The sequence below is a fragment of the Piliocolobus tephrosceles genome, chromosome 9 (genome assembly GCF_002776525.5).
Source record: "Piliocolobus tephrosceles isolate RC106 chromosome 9, ASM277652v3, whole genome shotgun sequence".
Lineage (NCBI taxonomy): Eukaryota > Metazoa > Chordata > Mammalia > Primates > Cercopithecidae > Piliocolobus > Piliocolobus tephrosceles.
Genome location: NC_045442.1, coordinates 75,864,318 through 75,883,888, shown reverse-complemented (window position 1 = coordinate 75,883,888; position 19,571 = coordinate 75,864,318). Strand labels below are relative to the sequence as shown.

The 19,571-nt window shown below is 50.0% G+C and overlaps 1 protein-coding gene across 4 annotated transcripts in view; it reads right to left on the bottom strand.

Moving 5' to 3' along the window:
• Nucleotides 1–8,627: 8,627 nt before the first annotated feature.
• Nucleotides 8,628–19,571, bottom strand: part of ANXA11 (annexin A11) — a 46,117-nt gene continuing 35,173 nt past the window's right edge. For 3 of the 4 annotated variants that reach the window (XM_023204808.2, XM_023204809.3, XM_023204810.2), the window contains 8 exons: nucleotides 18,886–18,999; nucleotides 17,518–17,608; nucleotides 17,011–17,090; nucleotides 16,826–16,882; nucleotides 15,429–15,522; nucleotides 12,600–12,695; nucleotides 11,452–11,510; nucleotides 10,464–11,250 (listed from right to left, as the gene is read on the bottom strand). In XM_023204808.2, the coding sequence (XP_023060576.1) occupies nucleotides 10,951–11,250; nucleotides 11,452–11,510; nucleotides 12,600–12,695; nucleotides 15,429–15,522; nucleotides 16,826–16,882; nucleotides 17,011–17,090; nucleotides 17,518–17,608; nucleotides 18,886–18,999 (891 nt within the window). In that variant the 3' untranslated portion in view covers nucleotides 10,464–10,950. Of the gene's footprint in view, nucleotides 9,388–10,463; nucleotides 11,251–11,451; nucleotides 11,511–12,599; nucleotides 12,696–15,428; nucleotides 15,523–16,825; nucleotides 16,883–17,010; nucleotides 17,091–17,517; nucleotides 17,609–18,885; nucleotides 19,000–19,571 lie in introns of those variants that run through there. The other variant, XM_023204811.2, reaches the window with a different exon arrangement.

Genomic DNA, 19,571 nt, shown 5'->3' with positions numbered 1-19,571 from the left:
TAGGGGTATTGAAATTTATCCCCTGAAGGTAAGGGGGTACTACTGTAAATAGAATCATACAATATGTAGCCTAGCTGTATCTGGCTTCTTTCTCTGAGCACAATGTTTTCAAGGGCCATCTGCATTGTAGCATGTATCTGTACTTCGTTCCTTATGGATGAATAATGTTTTATTATATGAATATACCACATTTTATTCTTTTTTTTTTCTTTTTTAGACAGAGTCTCACTCTGTCACCCACGCTGTTGTGCAGTGGCATGATCTCAGCTCAGTGCAACCTCTGCCTCCCAGGTTCAGGCGATTTCCTGCCTCAGCCTCCCAAGTAGCTGGAATTATAAGTGCACACCACCACGGCTGGCTAATTCTTGTATTTTCAGTAAAGACGGGGTTTCACCATGTTGGTCAGGCTGGTCTCAAACTCCTGACCTCAGGTGATCCGCCCGCCTCGGCCTCCCAAAGTGCTGGGATTACAGGCTTGAGCCACCGCACCCGGCCCACATTTTATTCATTTATTCATCAATTGATGGATATTTGGGTTGTTTGCATTTTTTGACTATTATGAATAATGTTGCTATGAATATCCATATACGAGTTTTTGTGTGAATATTTGTTTTTTAATTTGTTTTGGGTCTATATGTAGGCATGAAATTGCTGAGTCACATGGTAACTGTTATGTTTAACTTTTTGAAGAACCACCAAACTCTTTTGTATTGCAGCTGTACTATTTTACATTCCCACCTGCAATATTAGCTGTGGCTTATTCATAGATGCCTTCTAGCAGGTCGAGACATTTTCCTTCTACTCTTATTTCGTTGAGTGTTTCTTCAATCACGAAAGGATGTTGGGTGTTTTCAAATGCTTTTTCTGCATCAGTTGAGATGATCATGTGTGATTTTCCCCTTTCATTTTATTAATTACATGCATTACATCTTTTTTGTTTGTTTGTTTGTTTTTCTGAGATGGAGTCTTGCTCTGTTCTTCAGGGTGGAGTGCAGTGGCACGATCTCAGCTCACTGCAACCTCTGCCTTCCAGGTGCCAGCAATTCTCCTGCCTCAGCCTCCTGAGTATCTGGGATTACAGGCACCCGCCACCGTGCCCAGCTAAGTTTTGTATTTTTAGTAGAGACAGGGTTTCGCCATGTTGGCCAGGCTGGTCTTGAACTTCTGACCTCAGGTGATCCGCCCACCTCGGCCTCCCAAAGTGCTGGAATTACAGGCGTGAGTGAGCCACTGCACTCAGCCTGATTTTCATATATTAAATGACCCTTGCATTCCTGGGATAAATTCACTTGGTCATGATGTATAATGCTTTTAATATGCTGCTGGATTTAGTCTGCTAGCATGTTGTTCAGGATTTTTGTTCCTGGACAACATTTCTAGACACACCCTGGGCTGGAAGGGAACCCACTGCCTCGAAGGAAAGGACCCAGTCTTGGCTGCATTCATTGCCTGTTAACTGAAGAGCCCTTGGTCCCTGAATAACCAGCAGAGATACCCGGGTACTATGTTGAGGGCCTTGGGTGAGACTCTGAGTCTTGCTGGTTTCAGGTTCAGATTCAGCCAGCACATTCCCAGCTGTGGTGGTTCAAAGGCAAGATTCCTACTAGAGAAAAGTGGAAGGAAAAGTAAGGTGGGCTTTGTCTCACACCTTAGGTACTAGCCAAGCCACAGGAGAGTAAAGCACCAAATGGTTCTTGGGACTGCCAATTCCAGGACTTGGATGGCATTTATGGACCTACCCTGGACCAGAGGGGAGCCCACTGCCCTGGAGGGTGAGTCCCATGCTAGGCAGCATTCACCACAAGCCAGCTGAAGAATGCCTGGGCCTTAAGGGAACATCAGCAGTAGTCTGGCAGCACTCCCTGTGGCCTGTGGTGGCGGGTGGCCGTGGAGTGAGGCACCTCTGTCTTGGGAAAGGGGAAGGAAAAGAGGGAAGGACTGTATCTTGTGGATTCAGTGCCAGCTCACCTGCAGTATAATAGAACACCAGGTAGACTTCTAAGATTTTTTACTCTAGTTGCTGTCTTCCAGATGGCACTTCTGGGCCCACCTCAGGCCTGGAGGAACTTGCTGTTCTGAAGGAAAGGACACAAGCCTGGCTGGCTCTGCCACCAGCCGATTGTAGAGTCCCAGGGCCTTGAGCAGACATAGGCAGTAGCCAGGGAGTGGTAATAGAAGGCCTTGGGTGAGATCCAGTGCTGTGCTGGCTTTCAGGTCTGACCCAGTGCAGTCCTAGTGGTGGTGGCCACAGGGGTGCTTATGTCCTTTCACCCCCAGTTTCAGGTGGCTTAGAACAGAGAGAGGGACTCCCTTTGTTTGGGAGACAGTAAGGGAATAGAACAAAAGTCTCTGTATGGTAATCCAGAGAATCCTGAATCTTGTTCAAGACCATCAAGGCAGTACCTCTATAAGGCTAAAAAAAACCAAAGTGTTATTGGGCTTGGGGTGAACCCTTAAGCAGATACAGCTTAGATCACAACACCCAAGCCATTCAAATATCTGGAAAGCCTTCCCAAGGACAGGTACAAACAAGCACAGACTGTGAAGACTACGATAAATACCTAACTCTTCAATGCTCAGACACAGATGAATATCTACAAGTATCAAGCCCACCCAAGATTTTCCTTTCAGCACACTGAATATGTCACCTCATTACCTTCTCACTTCCATAATGTTGGATGAGAAATTGGCTATTAATCTTATTGAAGATTTCTTGTACGTGTTAAGTGGCTCTTTCTGCTTTCAGGATTTGCTTTGTCTTTGGACAGTATGATTATAACGTGTCTCAGTGTCACACTGAGTGTCTCTTTGAGTTGACCCTATTGTAATTCACTGAGCTCTTTGTATGTGTAGATTAATGTCTTTCATTATGTTTTCAGCCATTGTTTCTTTAAAAATTTCTTCTACATTCACTCTTCTGTGATTCTTATTAGGTGTATGTTGGTACACTTGATGGTATCCTGCAGGTGTCTTAGGCTCAGTTAACTTTGTTGTTGTTGTTGTTTTCTTTCTGCACCTCAGAATAGGTAATCTCAATTGACCTATCTTGAAGTTTGCTGATTTTTTTCTTCTGCCTTTTTAAGTCTGCTTTGGAACCCTTCCAGTGAATTTTTCATTTGTGTACTTCTCAATTCCAGAACTTCTATTTGGTTCCTTTTTATAATTCCAGTCTCTTTATCAATATTGGTGAGATATCATTCTCCTGGTTTCCTTTAGCTCTTTGACCTTTTTGAAAATAATTGACTTAAAGTCTTGCCTGTTAAGTCCAATGTCTGAGCTTTCCTCAGTTTCTATTAGCAGATTTTTTTTCTATGTATGAGCCATATTTTTTTCGCATACCTCATAATTTTTGTTGAAAACTGGACATTTTGAATATTATTTATAACGTAGCAAGTTTGGAAATAAAATTATTCCTCCACTGTGTCACCTAGGCTGGAGTGCAATGGCAGGATTATGGCTCGCTACAGCCTGGACCTCCCAGGTTCAGGTGATCCTCCCACCTCAGCCTCCTGGGCAGCTGGGACTATAGGTGTGTGCCACCAGGCCCTGCTAATTTTTAGTATTTTTTGTAGAGATGGGGTTTTGCCATGTTGCCCAGGCTGGTCTCGAAGTCCTGGGTTCAAGTGATCCACCTGCCTCAGTCTCCCAAAGTGCTGGGATTACCAATGTGAGCCACTGTGCCCAACCTGTTATTTTCTTGAACTATGTTTTTAGTTTTTTCGTTTGTATTCTTTGTCAGGTGTGACCACTAAGTCTCTGGCTAGCTTAGTGGTCAGCTAGTGATTCAAAATATTTCTTTTGAACAACAAAAAGCCTCCTAGCATTTGCAGATGTGTTCTGTGTTGAGACACACGTTTCAACTTTCACCCATGCAGTTTATAACTATGCCTTAGCCTTCACTTCCTGCGTGCACAGAGCCTGAAGGTCAGGCAGAGGTGAGAGCATAGGGCCCTCTCAAGTCTTTTCAAGCACATGCCCAGCCTTAGGCATGTGTGTGGCCTTCTAGATTCCCAGGAATATGTGGAAGCTCTTTTAAGTCCTTATTCTCCCTCAAAGCATCTTGTTTCCTATACTTTCCTTCTGAAACTTTTCCATTTGTCTCCTGTTTGCTCCAAATGTTATTCCTTCCCCTAGGCATGAGCCACTAATATATTGACCTTGAAATGTCTTTCCAGGCTGCCATCTTCACTTTGGGAGAGTTCCAAATTAGGCAAAATAAAAGCAAGGCATTTGAACCGGTCCTTCAGGGAGCAACCTGACAAATAAAAATAAACATGCTTCTTGAGAATAAGGTCTAATCTGCTACCTCCAGTGACAGGAACCTATACGGGGAATGAGGGATATTGTTTTTGATGCTCCTGCCATGCTGGGGAGTGGGGGATGGGGCCAGTGTAAGCTACAACACAACAAAGCTCTCTTACTAAATCCAGCTTTTATTCTTAGGTATTCACCTGATTGCTGTAAACTTCCAATTAGTTTCCAGAGTTCCCATACATTTGTTTGCGTTTTTGCCACTTTATTTGCTGCTTTTTGGAAGGACAGACTTGTGGAATTTTCTATTCCATTTCGTTGACCACATTTAAGTTGTAGAAGCTCTCCTCTAGTCTACTCTTCATTTTATAGGGTCAGAAAGACGGGAAGTGATTTATCCAGCGTCACAACAAATCAGAAGCTGAGCTGAGATCAGAATAAGGATGCCTGATTCTCAGGTCAGAGCTCTTTCTGCTTCAGAACTTCATCAGCTCTTAGTGTTGAGAAGGAGTCAGGCTCAGGCTAAACACCAATATTAGGCCACAGGGCAGCTTTCCAAGGAGCAGGGGCTGAAGGTAAGAGTCCTGGGTATACCTGGTGGGCTTAACTGACTCCTTTACTGACAGGGGACCCTATATGAGGCCAGGTTGGGGACTGAGTAATGATGTCCCTGTCCCTTAGAAAAACACAGGCAGAGAGCTTTCCGATTTGATGGGGGTGAAAATGTAAACCTTTATCTGTCTGAGGACATGTATTTAGCTTGATCTGTTTCTAGGCCTCATTCCACTCCATCTCAGTCAGGGCAGGAAAGAGCCTACAGCAGAAATAAGGGGCCAAGTCCTAAGCTAGGACTGTAATTCCCTGCCAAGGCCAACAGAAGATGGGGATGGCATGGCATTAAACCACCACTTTGACCGTGGGCACCTGCAAAGGTTCATCTTTCAGCTCCCTCTTCCCAGAGCTAGGAGTGCCTCATCTCATCTCTCATCACCTGACTGAATTCCGGAGTCTGCCATCTGCTCATCTGCCCTCTGGAGGAACACCTCGACTTTTGGGAGTTCTCTGTGTGAGCACATAGTATTTAGATAAACATTAGATTACAGAGGGTTACAGACGCAGTTTCCCAGTCCCCACACCTGCTCAAAATGTGTGAGGGTCTGACCCCGGGAACTGCTCTTTAGCAAGCTCCTCTGATGATCCTGATACACACTCAGGCTTGAAAACCACTTCAGGATCATCTACCCAGCCACAGGGTGAGCACTCCAAGGTTTCTTTCTTAAATTTTGCACCTGAGACAAATGCTACCAGGACTAGGCTGAGGCGAGCGAAGCCATTTGTCTCAGGTGCAAAACTATTTAATAGCATTTCTTCCAGTGCCCCCACAGCTGCTGAAAATTCTCTCAGGGCTGAATTCATCTGGTGCTTCATCCTCTACTTGCTATTTTAGAAGTCACATTAGATGTGTAGCATGGACTGGCCTTGACTAACATATTCAGGAGGCAGGAAAAGACCCATTGTGTTCTATCCCAGAAAGATGACCTGTAAGGCTGCGTGTCTTTCTATCTTTTTTGTCATAAGCATAATAAACAGTGTTGATCCCAGCCTCCCACTGACCTTGGAAGGCAGGAGGTGCCTTTGCCTCTGGGAAGATCATGAGGCATTCATGAAGTCCTCTAGCCCATACTCAACATGAGTTGGACCCCTTGGGAATGACCATGAGGGCAGGGAGAGGAACAGGAAGGCGGGGAGAACCAGGACTGGGACAAACAGAGGTGTCAGGTCCACGACTATGCCAAATGTCACACCCAGGGTCAGGTTCCAGCCCATGCTGAGGTTCGAGGGGAGTGGGTGGATGGGCGATAGCTGAAAGAAAACTTGGCGGGCCATAGGCAGGTAAAATGTTAGTTTTATTCAGCAGCTATCTCACCAGCAGCTCTCACACTGTCCACTTTTACCTTGGCTGTCTTCTCCAGATCTGCGGCTCCTGCAGCTTGCAGGTGCACTCCCTGGCCTGCAAGGCCAGCTACAGGGTCAGCGGCTTAACTCCCCATCTGGGCACAAGCCGTGTCCTGGCTCCCCTCTATCTGCCAGATGGTCGCTCTCCCTTACAGTGGTCAGTAGCTTCACTCTCTTGGGTGCCAGTGCATGCCATGTGGAGCCATGCCCATCCAAGCCCAAGAATGTATATACAGCGTCAGCAGGGCAGTTATACCTTTTCCAAACAATAGTGGCTTTGAGCCAAGTATGAACTTACACAAACAGGTTATATAACAAGTGGAGTACATGCCTGTGACCTAAACTCGTTGAGTCACTCTGGCCTGGATGTCCACCTTGGTCTATTTCTTGACCAAAGCACATCCATGTACCTTACAACAGGTGGTACCCAAGTGTGTAGACCAGGGTCTCAAACCCAAAGGCCTGCAGGAGCCAAATGGGTAACATGGGCTCAATGTGACACAAGAGGGAGCCTATGGCAAATAAGGGGTACAGGCCTAAAGCGGCAGCTGCAACTCAGCTCTAACCATGCAGGAATGCAAGCCCTGTGGTGCCAGAATTTCTGAGTTTTCAAGAGAAGCCAGAATTCCAGATTTTTAAAAATATGAAATCTCTCAATGTTTAAATGTTGGCAACAAATTCAAATGTCTAAAAACACTTTGGAAACCAAAGTAAATGTGTCTGTAAGTGCAAAATTGCCTGCTGGGCACCAGGCTGGGAACTTTGGAGTAAACAGGGCAAGGCAACGTCACAGAATATGGTCACATCAGAGCACATTGGTTCTAGGCCCCACCACAACTCAGAAGGCCACCAGGGTCACCTTGAGTCCATGGCAAGTTGTATACGGCAAGCACCCCATCCCATCAGGCAGGTCCCACGTGGCACCCAAGGGCAAGGGGCCTGCCCTAGCAGAGGAGTTCTTGGGAGAGCAGCAGGGATGGGGCTTTAGCTTGGGCTTCAGGCATGGACTGTGATGCAGATCTGACGTGTTGACCAGGACCTGCCATCAATCCCAGGTAGACCAGGCTAGTTCTCAGTTCATGGCTGCTCCACACCCTTTAGATGTCATTCTTCCTCTATGTTTAGGGGGCAGTACTAAAGCAAATGTCTGCAGATGAGCTACTCCCTGGGGCTCCCGCCAGGACCCAGCAGGCTTGATCTAGCCTAGTCTCTGGATTCTGTCATTTCTTTTTGTTTTTTTCTCACTTGAGACAGGGTCTCACTCTGTTGTCCAGGCTGGAGTGCAGTGGTGTAATCACAGCTCACTACAGCCTCGCCTCCAGAGTAGCTGACTACAGGGAATGCACTACAATGACAGGTACTGTTTTTTTTTTTTCATGAGTCTGGAGACGGAGTCTCACTCTGTCCACCCAGGCTAAAGTGCAGTGGTGTGATCTCAGCTCACTACCACCTCTGCCTGCTGGGCTCAAGTGATTCTCCTGCCTCAGCCTCCTGAATAGCTGGGATTACAGCCACCATGTGCTACCATGCCTGGCTAATTTTTGTATTTTTAATAGAGACGGGGTTTCACCATGTTGGCCAGGCTGGGTCTCAAACTCCTGACCTCAGGTGATCTGCCTGCCTCAGCCTCCCAAAGTGCTGGGATTACAGGCGTGAGTCGCCATGCCTGGCCAAATTTTTTACTAGAGACAGGGGTCTCGCTATGTTGGCCAGGCGAGTCTTGAACTCCTGAGCTCAAGTGATCCTCTCACCTCAGCTTCCCAAAGTCCTTGTATTACAGGCAAGAGCCACAGTGCCTAGTCGATTCTCTTTTCTAAACCTCAACACAGGAAGTTGGAAAAGGAGTGAGTAGACACCCCCGATGCAAGGCAAGCTCTAGCTTCTGGACACGACACCGTAATTCTCAGAAACTCTCTTATGGATTCTCTCCCCCACACCACCAACCAAGGGGCACAGGGTCCCCAGAGACCAGAGCCAGGAGCCCCTTTCAGCCTGGAGGCACCCTGAGGGGAGGTGCTGGTCTTGTGACTCTCTGGGTTGTCTCCATCCTTCTCTCTGGCCCCTGTCAAGGGGCACCAGGAATTAGCACACACCCTTCTTCCCGCCTGGGACCTGGGTGAAGGACTACATTCTTCCTGCCACACCTTCAGTGGACTTCACTGCACCTGCAACCAACCAAGGTCCCTTTGTCTTTCAGGTGTCTGGGTGCCCTGCCTGGATTTCGGGAACCTCCCTTCCCATGTCCTTACAACGAGTGCCCGCAAACTATTGTATGCTCAGGGTTTCCTGCACACAAAACTCTATCTAAGGTTACATGAATTTTCACTGGCTGATAAGGCGAGAACTCTGAGCAACAGGGCATAATCAAGCAGAAGAAAACAAGTTGGTACCAGGAAGACACTTCCAGAACATTCCAGAGCTAGCTGGCTGGCTTTTAATGTGGAAACAAGTTTTGGCTACAGACATTCAGGTTTAAGGCACATTCCACAAATTACAAGAAGCCCTGTCACTGACAGGGAACTGGCTTTGTTCTCGTGGTTTCTGCAAGGAAGATGGAACGAATGACTTTCTGGCCCTTTTTTTTTTTTTCTAAAAAGGAGTGAGTTTGGCAGTAACAAAGCTTGTGACACACTCACCAGATGCACAGGCTACCCTCCCAGCATGCTTCCCTTTCTCTCCTCAGCGAGGACACGGCACTTCACCCACCCAGTCGCCCTCAACAGAAATGTGTATGCAGCAGCAGACTTGTATGCATCTGTCTGGCAATGATCGTAAGAAAAGAAAATATGCCTCCAAATAAAAATATACAATTAAATGACAAAATGAAGCCAAGTCTTAGCCACAGGCAAAGGGGAATGATTACATGAGTCAGAAAAATGAAACATCTACTTCAGCAGCAAGAGGCTGTGAGGGCTGGGGTACAAAAGGCATCCTGAGAGAGTTCTAGACCAACCCAGGTCCTGTGGCACAATATACAGGTCAGGAGGGGTGGAGGACAGGCCTAGGCTCTAGGACGGTGCATCTCGGGGCTATTTGTGGATTTGTTAGAAACATTCTTTTGGCCTTTTCCTGGCACCACTGTTGCTGGCAGGTGGGCAGAAGTGAGCCATCAGTCACTGTTCAGTCATTGCCACCACAGATCTTCAGCAGAATCTTCCGGTAATCCCCTGAAGTATCTCCCTGGCCACAGAAACAAGGAAGACATCCGTTAAGGGAGGTACGGTCACTTTCAGCCTTCTGGCTCCTGATTTTCAGCCCTGAGCACCCTTATAGGGAGGAAGCCCCATCCTGGGGAATTTTCCCCTGCTGCAGGTCCTGCAGCAGGCAGCACAGACCTTAAAAAAATGGAATTTAGCCTTCCCCAGGCCCCCATTAGAAGATGGAAAGCAGCACTCACCACAACTATCCAAGTCAAATGAATACCCACAAAAAAAAAATATATATAATCATCCTAAAAACCACTTCCCAGGGCTACCCAATAATACTGCTCTTTACCCAGAGCATTTATGCTGCCTGAAATTGGGGTTACCAGTGTAACGCAACACAGTGTCCTGCTTAGGAAACGCAATCTCCTCACACATGACTGTCCAGTGGAAGGCTCGGACCTCCTAGGTCCCAGGGATCTCTCCTCTGTCTGAGGCCACTGCACTTCCTCTAAGAGTGCAGGCTTGGCTTGGCTCATTTCTAATCATTTCCTTCCACCCTAAGCTACTTGAGGGCAAGGCATGTGGCTTCTTCCAGATGTCCACAGCCTGCTGGCATGCAGGAGATACTCTGTAAAGAATTATTAACCTTTTTTTTTTTTTTTTTTTTTTTGAGATGAAGTCTCACTCTGTCGCCAAGGCTGGAGTGGAATGGCGTGATCCCGGCTCACTGCAACCTCCGCCTCCCAGGTTCAAACAATTCTCCTGCCACAGCCTCCCGAGTAGCCGGGATTACACGCACGTGTCACCATGCCCAACTAATTTTGTATTTTTAGTAGAGACATGGTTTTACCATGTTGGCCAGGCTGGTCTCGAACTCCTGACCTCAAGTGATCCACCCGCCTCAGCCTCCCAAAGTGCTGGGATTACAGGCGTGAGCCACTGTGCCCAGCCTAGAATTACTAATTCTCTAGCAACAGCTTCATTCATACAGCCAAGGAAACAAAGTAAGCTTCCTGTGATGACATGCCCACCATCATTAAATGCTACTGAGTCTAAGGTGGGAGGATGTGGTCCCCATAGTGCAATTTCAAGGCTCACATGAGTTCAGAATTTGAGTGTTAGACCATGTAGCTGAGAATGTATTTTGTCAGACTGGCTGTGCCACACAGCAATACAACAGTGGCTAGTGTTTAATAGACACTTGACCTGCACCGCCTCACTCAATACTCACAACATTCCCGGGAAGGAACAATTATTTTCTCATCTTAAAGACAATGGAGCTGGGGTTCAGGGAGGTTTAAGGAAGCTATTCAAGGTCACACAGTTAGCAAGTAGAAAAGCTGGACTCCAAGTGGCGTGACCCCCACGGCCTTCACTCTGAATAGCCTTACTATGTGGCCTATGCCATAAAGCTGAGTGCAAGTGCTTTGTCAGCAAGTGAGAGCAGAGCTCCACAGAGCCTTTGGGACATGAGTTCTCACTGACAGATCAAGGAATCACAGGGTGGTTGGGACGCTGAAGGTCGTGGTCAAGGTTGAGGAGGTCCCGAGTGTTCTCTGATGCTGCTAGGGGATGCAAGGTGGGGGCGACAGCAAGGTCATGACCCACCTGCCCTCAGAAGTTTAGGGGCAACAGGATGAGCAAGTCTGAGGTCCTTAAACAAGATGCCCACACACAGCACAGAGGCCAAGCATGTGGCCACTCCAAGGAGGGAGGTTCCACAGGTGACTGGGATGCCAAAAGGGAGCCCAGTCTGCCTGCAGCAGGGCCATACCGAGATGTCGTGGTACAGCGACTTGCCGTACATCCGCTTATACTCCGATCTGATGTCCAGGAGGTCGGTCTCACTGCGAGACACCATGATGCGAATCAGGGTCCGGTCCTTTGTTCCTGCCCCCTAAAGAGAGTCCCCCCCAAGAGCATGAGTACCAGGCCTCCTCACCTTCCCACCCGCCCTGGGCCCTCCAGTCCCCTCCCTACCCAAGTCCTCAGAACTCTCAGCTGAGATTTGGCTCTCCCCAGGCCTTCTACCCTCAGCCCTTGGACCTAGGCACAGACGGGGCTAAGGTATTGCAACCTGCACATGGAAGTTACATACCCTCATGGCTTTGTTGAGCCTCTCCGCAAAGAAGGCTGGAGTGTTCTTGAGACATTTCACTAGAAGAGAGAAACTCAGCATAACCAGATCTGCAGAAAATTCTCAGCCCAAGCAGGGCATGGAGTCTACAAGTGTCCTCCTAGAGGCCCAAATGTCAAATCCATCACTGCATCCATCTTTTCTCCTCTTCCTTCTGTTCCAGGCTCAATTATCCCATGATCTTGGCTCCAACTCTTTGGAACAGAAACACGCAGAGTCTGGACACTAACCCACCCTCTTTCCTGGCAACCACCGTGATGAAAGGACCAAGAGTCAGAGGGGCGGGGGTCTTAGTGGGGCGAGGAGTTGCACAGGGAAGCAATGCCGATGGTGACGAGGAACCGGGCTGCTGCTCAGGCAGGAGGGGCAGACTGGAGAGGCCATGACCCTCATGGAGAAACCGTGGTCGAGTGGAATGCGCATCTCCCTAGGCTCCCCAGGCCACGAGACCTGCTGCGGGGGGCAGGCAGGGAAATGAGGATTTTCCATCTCTCCCATCCAGAAAACTCCAAAAAAAAGCATAATGAAAAAAGGGGCAGACTGATTTTCCCAGGTGAGTAGAAAGAGGGGTTGTGAGGGCCTCAGGGCGGGGACCCAACTCTGCACAGTGGGAGGGACCTGGAGCCCACCGGGCCCTGCTAGAGGACATGGGCAATGTAAAAGGCACACTACCATCCCGGAGCCAAGCCAGCTTTCCTCAGCATGGGCCTGTTTCGCTGTTGCAAATAAAAATCTTTCCACGTGTTTCCATCACAAACATCTGACAACTGCCTGCAGGGATGTATTTTTAGAGGAAACTTGGCAGGATATGAGTCATACTCCTCCGGGAGAGCAGCTGGATGCCCTCCCACTAATACCCACACTGCAGTTCCCTTCTCCAGAGCTGCACCACAAACACACAAGACACCTCCGGGACAGCTAGGGGTTCAACTGCACAGGGACCCGGGAAGCGGCATGACTTCCCAGCATCTGGACACTCTGGGCTGAGTGATCTTGGATCCTGTGGTCCTTTCATGATGTCACCCATCAGCTGGAGGACAGGCGAGCCGCCTGAACACTTATGACACGTTAGCCCCTGGACGGTGGGCAGGCAAACCCGAGACACTTACCCACGGCCAGCATGCCTTGCTCCAGGTCCCCGGACATCTCGCGGCAGATGCTCTTCTCAATGTCCCGGCCTGTCATTCTCTGGTACTCATTGAAAACTAGGGGGATGACAGAGGCTTATTTTATGAACTGAAATGTGTCTCCTCAAAGTTCATGTGTGGAAGTCCCAACTCCCAGGACTTCAGAATACAACCGTAGTTGGAGATAAGATTTTTAAAGAGGTAATTAAGTTAAAACACGCTGCTAGGGTGTACCCTAATCCAATCTACCTGGTCTCCTTAGAAGAAGAGATTAGGACACACAGAGACCTCAGGGATGTGCACATGCAGAGGGAAGACCCTGTGAGCACACTGATTGCCACAAAGAGGCCACGGGAGAAACCGGCACCCCACTCTAGGACATCCGGCCTTCAGAACTGCAACAAAATGAACGTCTGTTGCTTAAGCCACCCAGTCTGTGGTATTTTGTCATGGCAGCATGAGCAGACTAACAGAGGACTCACATGAGGTGGCCTCTGCCCCCAAATCCCCCGCCTCCCACTCTGCTCCCACACCCTGCACGTCCCCAGGTCTGCCTAGCTCTCAAGGAAGCCAGAGACTTCGTCACAAGTCACACACACCACCTGATGTCCCTCCCTGTGTGGTCCCTTTCTCAGGACTGCCAATCTACTTAAGCAAATCCCACCTTAATACCCCTCCAGGGCCCACTGCCACATACCCCAACACAGTGTCCCCTCTTCTCAAACCCCCCACACCTGCAGTCTCACCCATTCCTTGGCTTTATTCATGCATCCATCTGTCTTCCTCAGCCTGCCTGGGAGCTGAGGTCCAGCCTGCCCCAGCCAGTCTGGCTTTTTCTGCCCACCCCTGCCAGCCCAGCTCGATCTAGGACACGCTAAGCACCCATGGGAGTGGACGGCTGGCTCCTAGAGAGGCAGGCAGCATGATGGAAACCTGGGTCCTGACTCCACCTCTGACCCAGGACATAAAACTCTCCTTCCCCAGCCTGAGTCTCAGCTTCCATTTGCATATTAAAGTCGTGATTTCTGCTCTATCTGTATCTGTCTCAATATCTTCTTCAAATCAGCTACTCTTTTCTCCTAAGTAATGTTTGTGAAGCCATGGGCTTGATGCACTACTTACATGTTCTGTACTCATTAAAAGAAATAATGATTAAGATGAAAAAGCATTCACTCAAGCTCCATTACAGGATAGTGCAGAGGTTAAAAAGTGTGCTCTGGGGTCAGGTGGCCTGGGTTCAAATCCCAGCTCAGCTGTTACTGGCTGTGCACCCCTACTTCCTTACCACCCTGTGCCTGCTTCCACAGCTGCAAATGGGGAGAGCTACAGCGCCTGTCGTGTGCAGCACAGAGCGGCCGCTGGGTTTTCACCCTCACTGCCCACTGGAGCAGTCCTGGCCACAGCCCACCAGTTGCTCAGTATGGTCACCATCCTCTGTCCTTACCTGCCACCTCACACTGGCCTCTAGGACCCCCTTCCTCTGGGTCCTCCTACCTCCCTAGCTGCTCCTTCTTAGTCTCCTCACACCGGTGAGCTCCCCAGTCTCCCTCCCGAGGGGACCTCCTGCAGTCCCAGAGCCTCAGATACCTTCGACTACCCACAGCTCCCTTACCTTTCACGTCCAGGCCAGATCTCTTCTGACCTCCACACTCAGCAACCCAGCAGCCTCCCTGCAGCTCCACCCTGCAGGCATCTAAAGCCAGCTCCACCTACAGCTCCCCTTTCTCAATTGAGGGCCATTCTCCCACTGCTTGGCCTAAAGAAACCCTGTGTAATCCTCAACCCCTCTCTCTCCCACATGCCACGTGTCCAATTCATCAGCAAACACGGCCAGAACCTGACACCTCCTCACCACAAGCTCCTACCACCACCGTTCCTTCCCTGGGTCCCTGTAGCAGCCTCCCGACAGGCTTCGCTGCTTGGCCTTGCACCCTTCACTCCATTCTCTGCACCACAGCCAGGGATTCTGCATAGCCTCCACTGCTCAGGGCCCTCCATTGGCTTCCTGTTTTGCTCAGGATAAATACCCAACTCCGGGAAGTCATCAGCAGGGCCCTCTCCCCTCTCTGCCCTCACCTTCCACTCTTCTCGCTCACTCCACTGCTCCACATGGTCCCCCTTCACTGTTCTCAGTCGTGCTGGGAGCCCCAGGCAGGGCTCTGCCCCTGCATCTCCTTTAAGTTTTTAAATCAAATGTCCTGACCTCAGTGAGGACTGGCCCAAGCACCTCCCAGTGGACCCTACCATCACTCCGTACCGTTTCCAGCTGTTTTCCTCTACAGGATTTACCATCTGATACAGATTTTATTTCATTGTTGTTTACTGTCTGTCTCCCCAGATGAGAAGGTGCAGCCCATGGAACACAGACTCTGCAGTGCCCTGCCCCGCACCGTGGCCCCACACCTGCTCCACCACCTGACGGACTGACCCACAGGGAAGTGAGATTTACATCTGTTGAATGAATGAGTAAATGAATGGCACCCAGTATTATTGCTATCACTGCTTCTTATGCCAGGCTTTGGAAAACACTGGATTGGGTGCTCCCGAAGGACTCTCCCAACTCTGACATTCCATATTCCCATGTACAAAGATACCAGGTTTCTACACCGGTGGAACCTCCCCAGAACTGGATGTTTGCCAGAACTCAGGAAACCCTCTGACAGTGTCTTTTAAATCCCTACCAGGGGGCTCTTTTGAGGAGGCGAAAGCCCCATGCAGGAAGGAACCGCCAGGTGTTCCCATAGCTTTGTTTCCCCACAATCCCGACTGCCCTCAACTAACTGGCCTCAGAGGGACCCTGGCCTGCCTTACCTGCCACCAGGTGGGCCCGGCTCCGAGAGCACAGAACCGCATTGAACTTGGACTCGTCTGTTCCCAGGCGGTTCTCCCCGGCCGCATACAGTTCCTGGAGAGAGAGGAAGATGTACATGCAGCACAGGCCACACCCAGACCCCAGGCCCAGGTCACCCAGGAGAGCCTGGTAAACTTCTGAAGGTTTGAGCCTAAAGTGTTTGCCAATTTGCAACCTCTGAACTAGATGGCCTCTAAAGTGCCTGCTAGGCCTCAGGTAGCAGCCCTGAAAAAGAGCAGAAAGCAGCAATCAGGGGTTGAGATCCCACAGGTCAAGTTGAGGCCAAAGCAGGTCTGGACTGAGAAGGCAGAGCACGAGACAATCTTTGCCCCACTAAAACTCGCACACAAAACTCTCACTGGAGCAAAAGCCAGAGCCCTGAGCCCCAGGGGTGTCCAGCTCTGACTCCCAGAATGGGAATGGATGTCACCAGCCACAGAGACACTGAATAAGGCAGACCTCTGCAGGAGCAGCAGGGCAGAGACCAGGGCAGAGGCAGGTGCTAACTGGGCACGGAGGACAGAGCCAGGGCTTTAGGCCCTTGTCCGGGCTCTGCCTCTAGCTTTCAGTTAGGAACAGTGCTCAACTTTTTTGAGCCTCAGTTTCCTCACCTGGAAAGCAAAAGGACCAGTCCAGAGGAGTAGCTCTCCTCCAGTCCTAACAAGGGGGCATGCCTTGGGGTCTCATTCCAAACCCACAGATGATAGAGATAATTAGACCACTGGAAGCTCCTGGTGAATGCCCTGCCATGGATGACAAGGGCAGTGAAGGGGGACAGAGAGGTATGGCTAACTCTACCCCATCAGGAAGTCATGGCTCTGCCCTGCCGTAATACTATGGTTGAAATTCGTTAGTGGGAAACCCAAACTTTTCGAGAGAGTAGCTCAGATGCCTGGACTTTGCTTGGACTTTTCCCCTTTTGTCTGCAACTCACAAGGTGGACAAGGACAGAATTCTAAGGCTGCTCAACTAATGTGGCAGCTGGTTTCTAGGCTCAAACCCTCAAAAAACTAATAGGCAAGTGCAAATTCTGCCCCTTTGCAAACAATGGTATGTGCAAACTAAACATGGGGAAAGTACGCAGTCGCACGAAATCCCACATCCAAAACCGTGATCTATCAACTGCTAAAATACAATTATCTCACATGTTCCTTCCCATAGGTGGGGAAGGTGAAGCCCAGGAGGTCAGATGACCTGCTCTAGGTCATACAGTTGAGCAGCAGTTCAGCACGTCTGAAACTCGCGGCATCTGCAACCCACTGCTTATCTATTGTTCTTTCCACCCTAGGGCACCTCTCTCAGGAAGCAAGAAAGCATCCTGCTTTAGGAAGTCCAGGGGCTTGGCCATCACACTCACCTGGGCATCTCTCTGGGCGAGGGACATGTCCACATTTGTGCTTTCATCACGGTTTCCCTGAAAGGAAGCAGGTGTATGATCAAGCCCACTCCTTCCCCATTTCTTTTCCCTTTCCTCATTGCTGGGATCCCATCTCTTTGACTTTCATGGCTTGGGGGCCCCGAGCCCTGTCATGGGAAAAGTACCTGAGAGAGAGAGATGAGGAGCCGCTGGAAGTGCCCTGATGTGTCGCTTCGAATGGCCTCTTCCAGGGTCTTTTTGAATTCTGAAAGGGAGAAGCAAGGAAGGTCCACCCTGTAGCTCTGTTTATGGAGCTGCCCACTGCAAAACACTACCAACAGTGGGTAGTGGGGAGAATAAGGCTGGAGGTCTCGGCTCGGGCTTGAGAGAGCAAATAGCCCACATGGCCCTCCAGGGATATACAAGCCTGCGACCTCCAGGCTGACCTGGGCTCTAGTCAGCCTTGGCCCAAACCACATCCAAGTTTCCCCTGGCGCTCCCTTACTTTAGTGATTTGCACCATGTATAAACAGAAGGAAGGGCTGGATCTTGTGTGTGTTGGGGTGGCAGAAGATAGGTTGATAAGAAGGCCAGGAAGGAGTAAGAGGCCCTAGGAGAGAGTGAGGCCATAGCCCTGAGAGCACAGGGATCTGCAGAGGGCAGAGGGCAGAGGGCAGAGGGAGTGGTGTCACCTGCTTTGTAGGCTCTGTTTAATTCTCGGATGTGCTCATTGCTGCGGGAAGCGAGGATCTCAATCAGGCAGGCTTCATCAGTGCCAACCCCCTGCAGGGGCAGAGAATACAACCAACCATGCGCTTGTTACAGCAGCCTCACCAGCACCCGGGAAGGAGAGTGGGGGCCATGCTGCTGCCCGGACCCCAGGGCCAAACCCCAGCAACAGAGGCCCCTGACACACAGACATACCCTCTGGCTACTCCCAGGCTTAAGGGAGTCAGCTCCTCTCCACAGCCCGGGCAAGCACACTGACAGTGGCAGTGGTGATGAGTAGGGTTCACACAAAGGGCACTCCCATGGATCAGAAAACTGAGCATCAGAGAGGGGTACTGGCTGGTCCAAGGCCACACAGTAAATGGTTGGGTTACACACAGGCCTGCGGGACCGTACTGCCTGCCCTTGCCCACGGGGTGCACACAGAGCTTCGGGACTGCGCTGCCTGCCCTTGCCCGTGGGGTGCACACAGAGCTTCGGGACCGTACTGCCTGCCCTCACCCGCGGGGTGCACACAGAGCTTCGGGACTGCGCTGCCTGCCCTCACCCGCGGGGTGCACACAGAGCTTTGGGACTGTGCTGCCTGCCCTTGCCCGTGGGGTGCACACAGAGCTGTGCGACTGCACAGAATGGACAGGATCCGCCCCTCAGTCAAAAACCCACAGGACTGGAGGAAACAGTGAGCCCAAGTTGGGCCCGTCAGAACCTGTCCCTGTTTGGAGACCCTGCTGGTTTCTTCTGGAGCTGGGTCTCATAGGTACGCGGAGAGTGGTCGACAGGCACCCCTCCCCAACCCCGCATGAAGCAGCCATGGCAGGAGAAGCACAGAAACTGACAGAGGAGCAGGCGCTCAGGAGAGGCAGAGACTAGAGAGACGTCTGGCCTGGCCCTCTCCATGCCAGGCAGCTTGGCTTTACCCACGTAACTGATTCTCCACCTTTGTTCTTCTTAAACCGAAGTGTATTTCTGTCATTTGCTAGTAACAGAGTCCTAAAGAATGGGAACGATACCAACCATGGCCTCCTACCCCTCTTCTTACCACAGACTTGCCACCTTCAAACCCTAGCTCCACCTTTTCTTTAAGATGGAGAGAGACTTAAGGCTCCCTGATGATGACGGGTGCATCACTTGCCTCTTGGGGAAATCACAGGGAATTCCCTTTTCTACAGCATGTGGACTGTAATCCAGGAAGGCCTGGGAGCCATACTGATAACAGCAGCTAATGAGTGGGCTAGAACACAGCACACTTTCCAGGCCTCCTTCTGGGCTGTGTGTCCACGTGCATGAATGCATGAAAACAAACACACACACACACACACACATGTACACACCTTGATGGCTTCCTTTATCTCATATACGTCAAAGAGGACTGGGGTCTTCATCAGAGCCAAGATTGTCTTCTCAAAGTTTCCTGACAGTTCAGATTTCAGATCTTTGATCAAATCCTGATTGGATATTCAAACAAACAAACAAACAAACAAAGTCTATTTTAAAAATCCACAGGAGGTGACTACTAATAGCCATATCCCAGATTCGAGGAGCAGCGGCATGGACATCCCTCAGGGGCCCGAGAGAAAAGCCTGCTCTCAGGCCTGCCCCAAACCTCGCGAATCAGAGACCATATTTTACCAAGATGCCCAGAGGATCGGTGACACATTGAAGTGTGAGAAGCACTGGGCTAGAACATGAATCTAATCAATATTTACCCAATTTTTACCTTTCTAAGATTCAAAACCCCAGAAGTTCAAAATGCGCTCATACATGTCCCTCGTACTTAGGCAGTGCTCACAACCTTTCCCTGCAAAAGCTCTTACATCAGCTAAACCCCCCAGGGTGGTCATGAAGAGGGCAGGGGAAGGAAAATGATGTGGCCACAACCTTAGTGAGATGTGGCAGAGCAAGGGCTAGAACCCAGGGCTAGATGTCTGGAGCCTCTCAGCAAACCTTGGCACCCTGTGGCATCCTTCACCTCCCAACGATGTCACCCGCTGGGTGGGCAGAAGGAAATGCCCTCCTG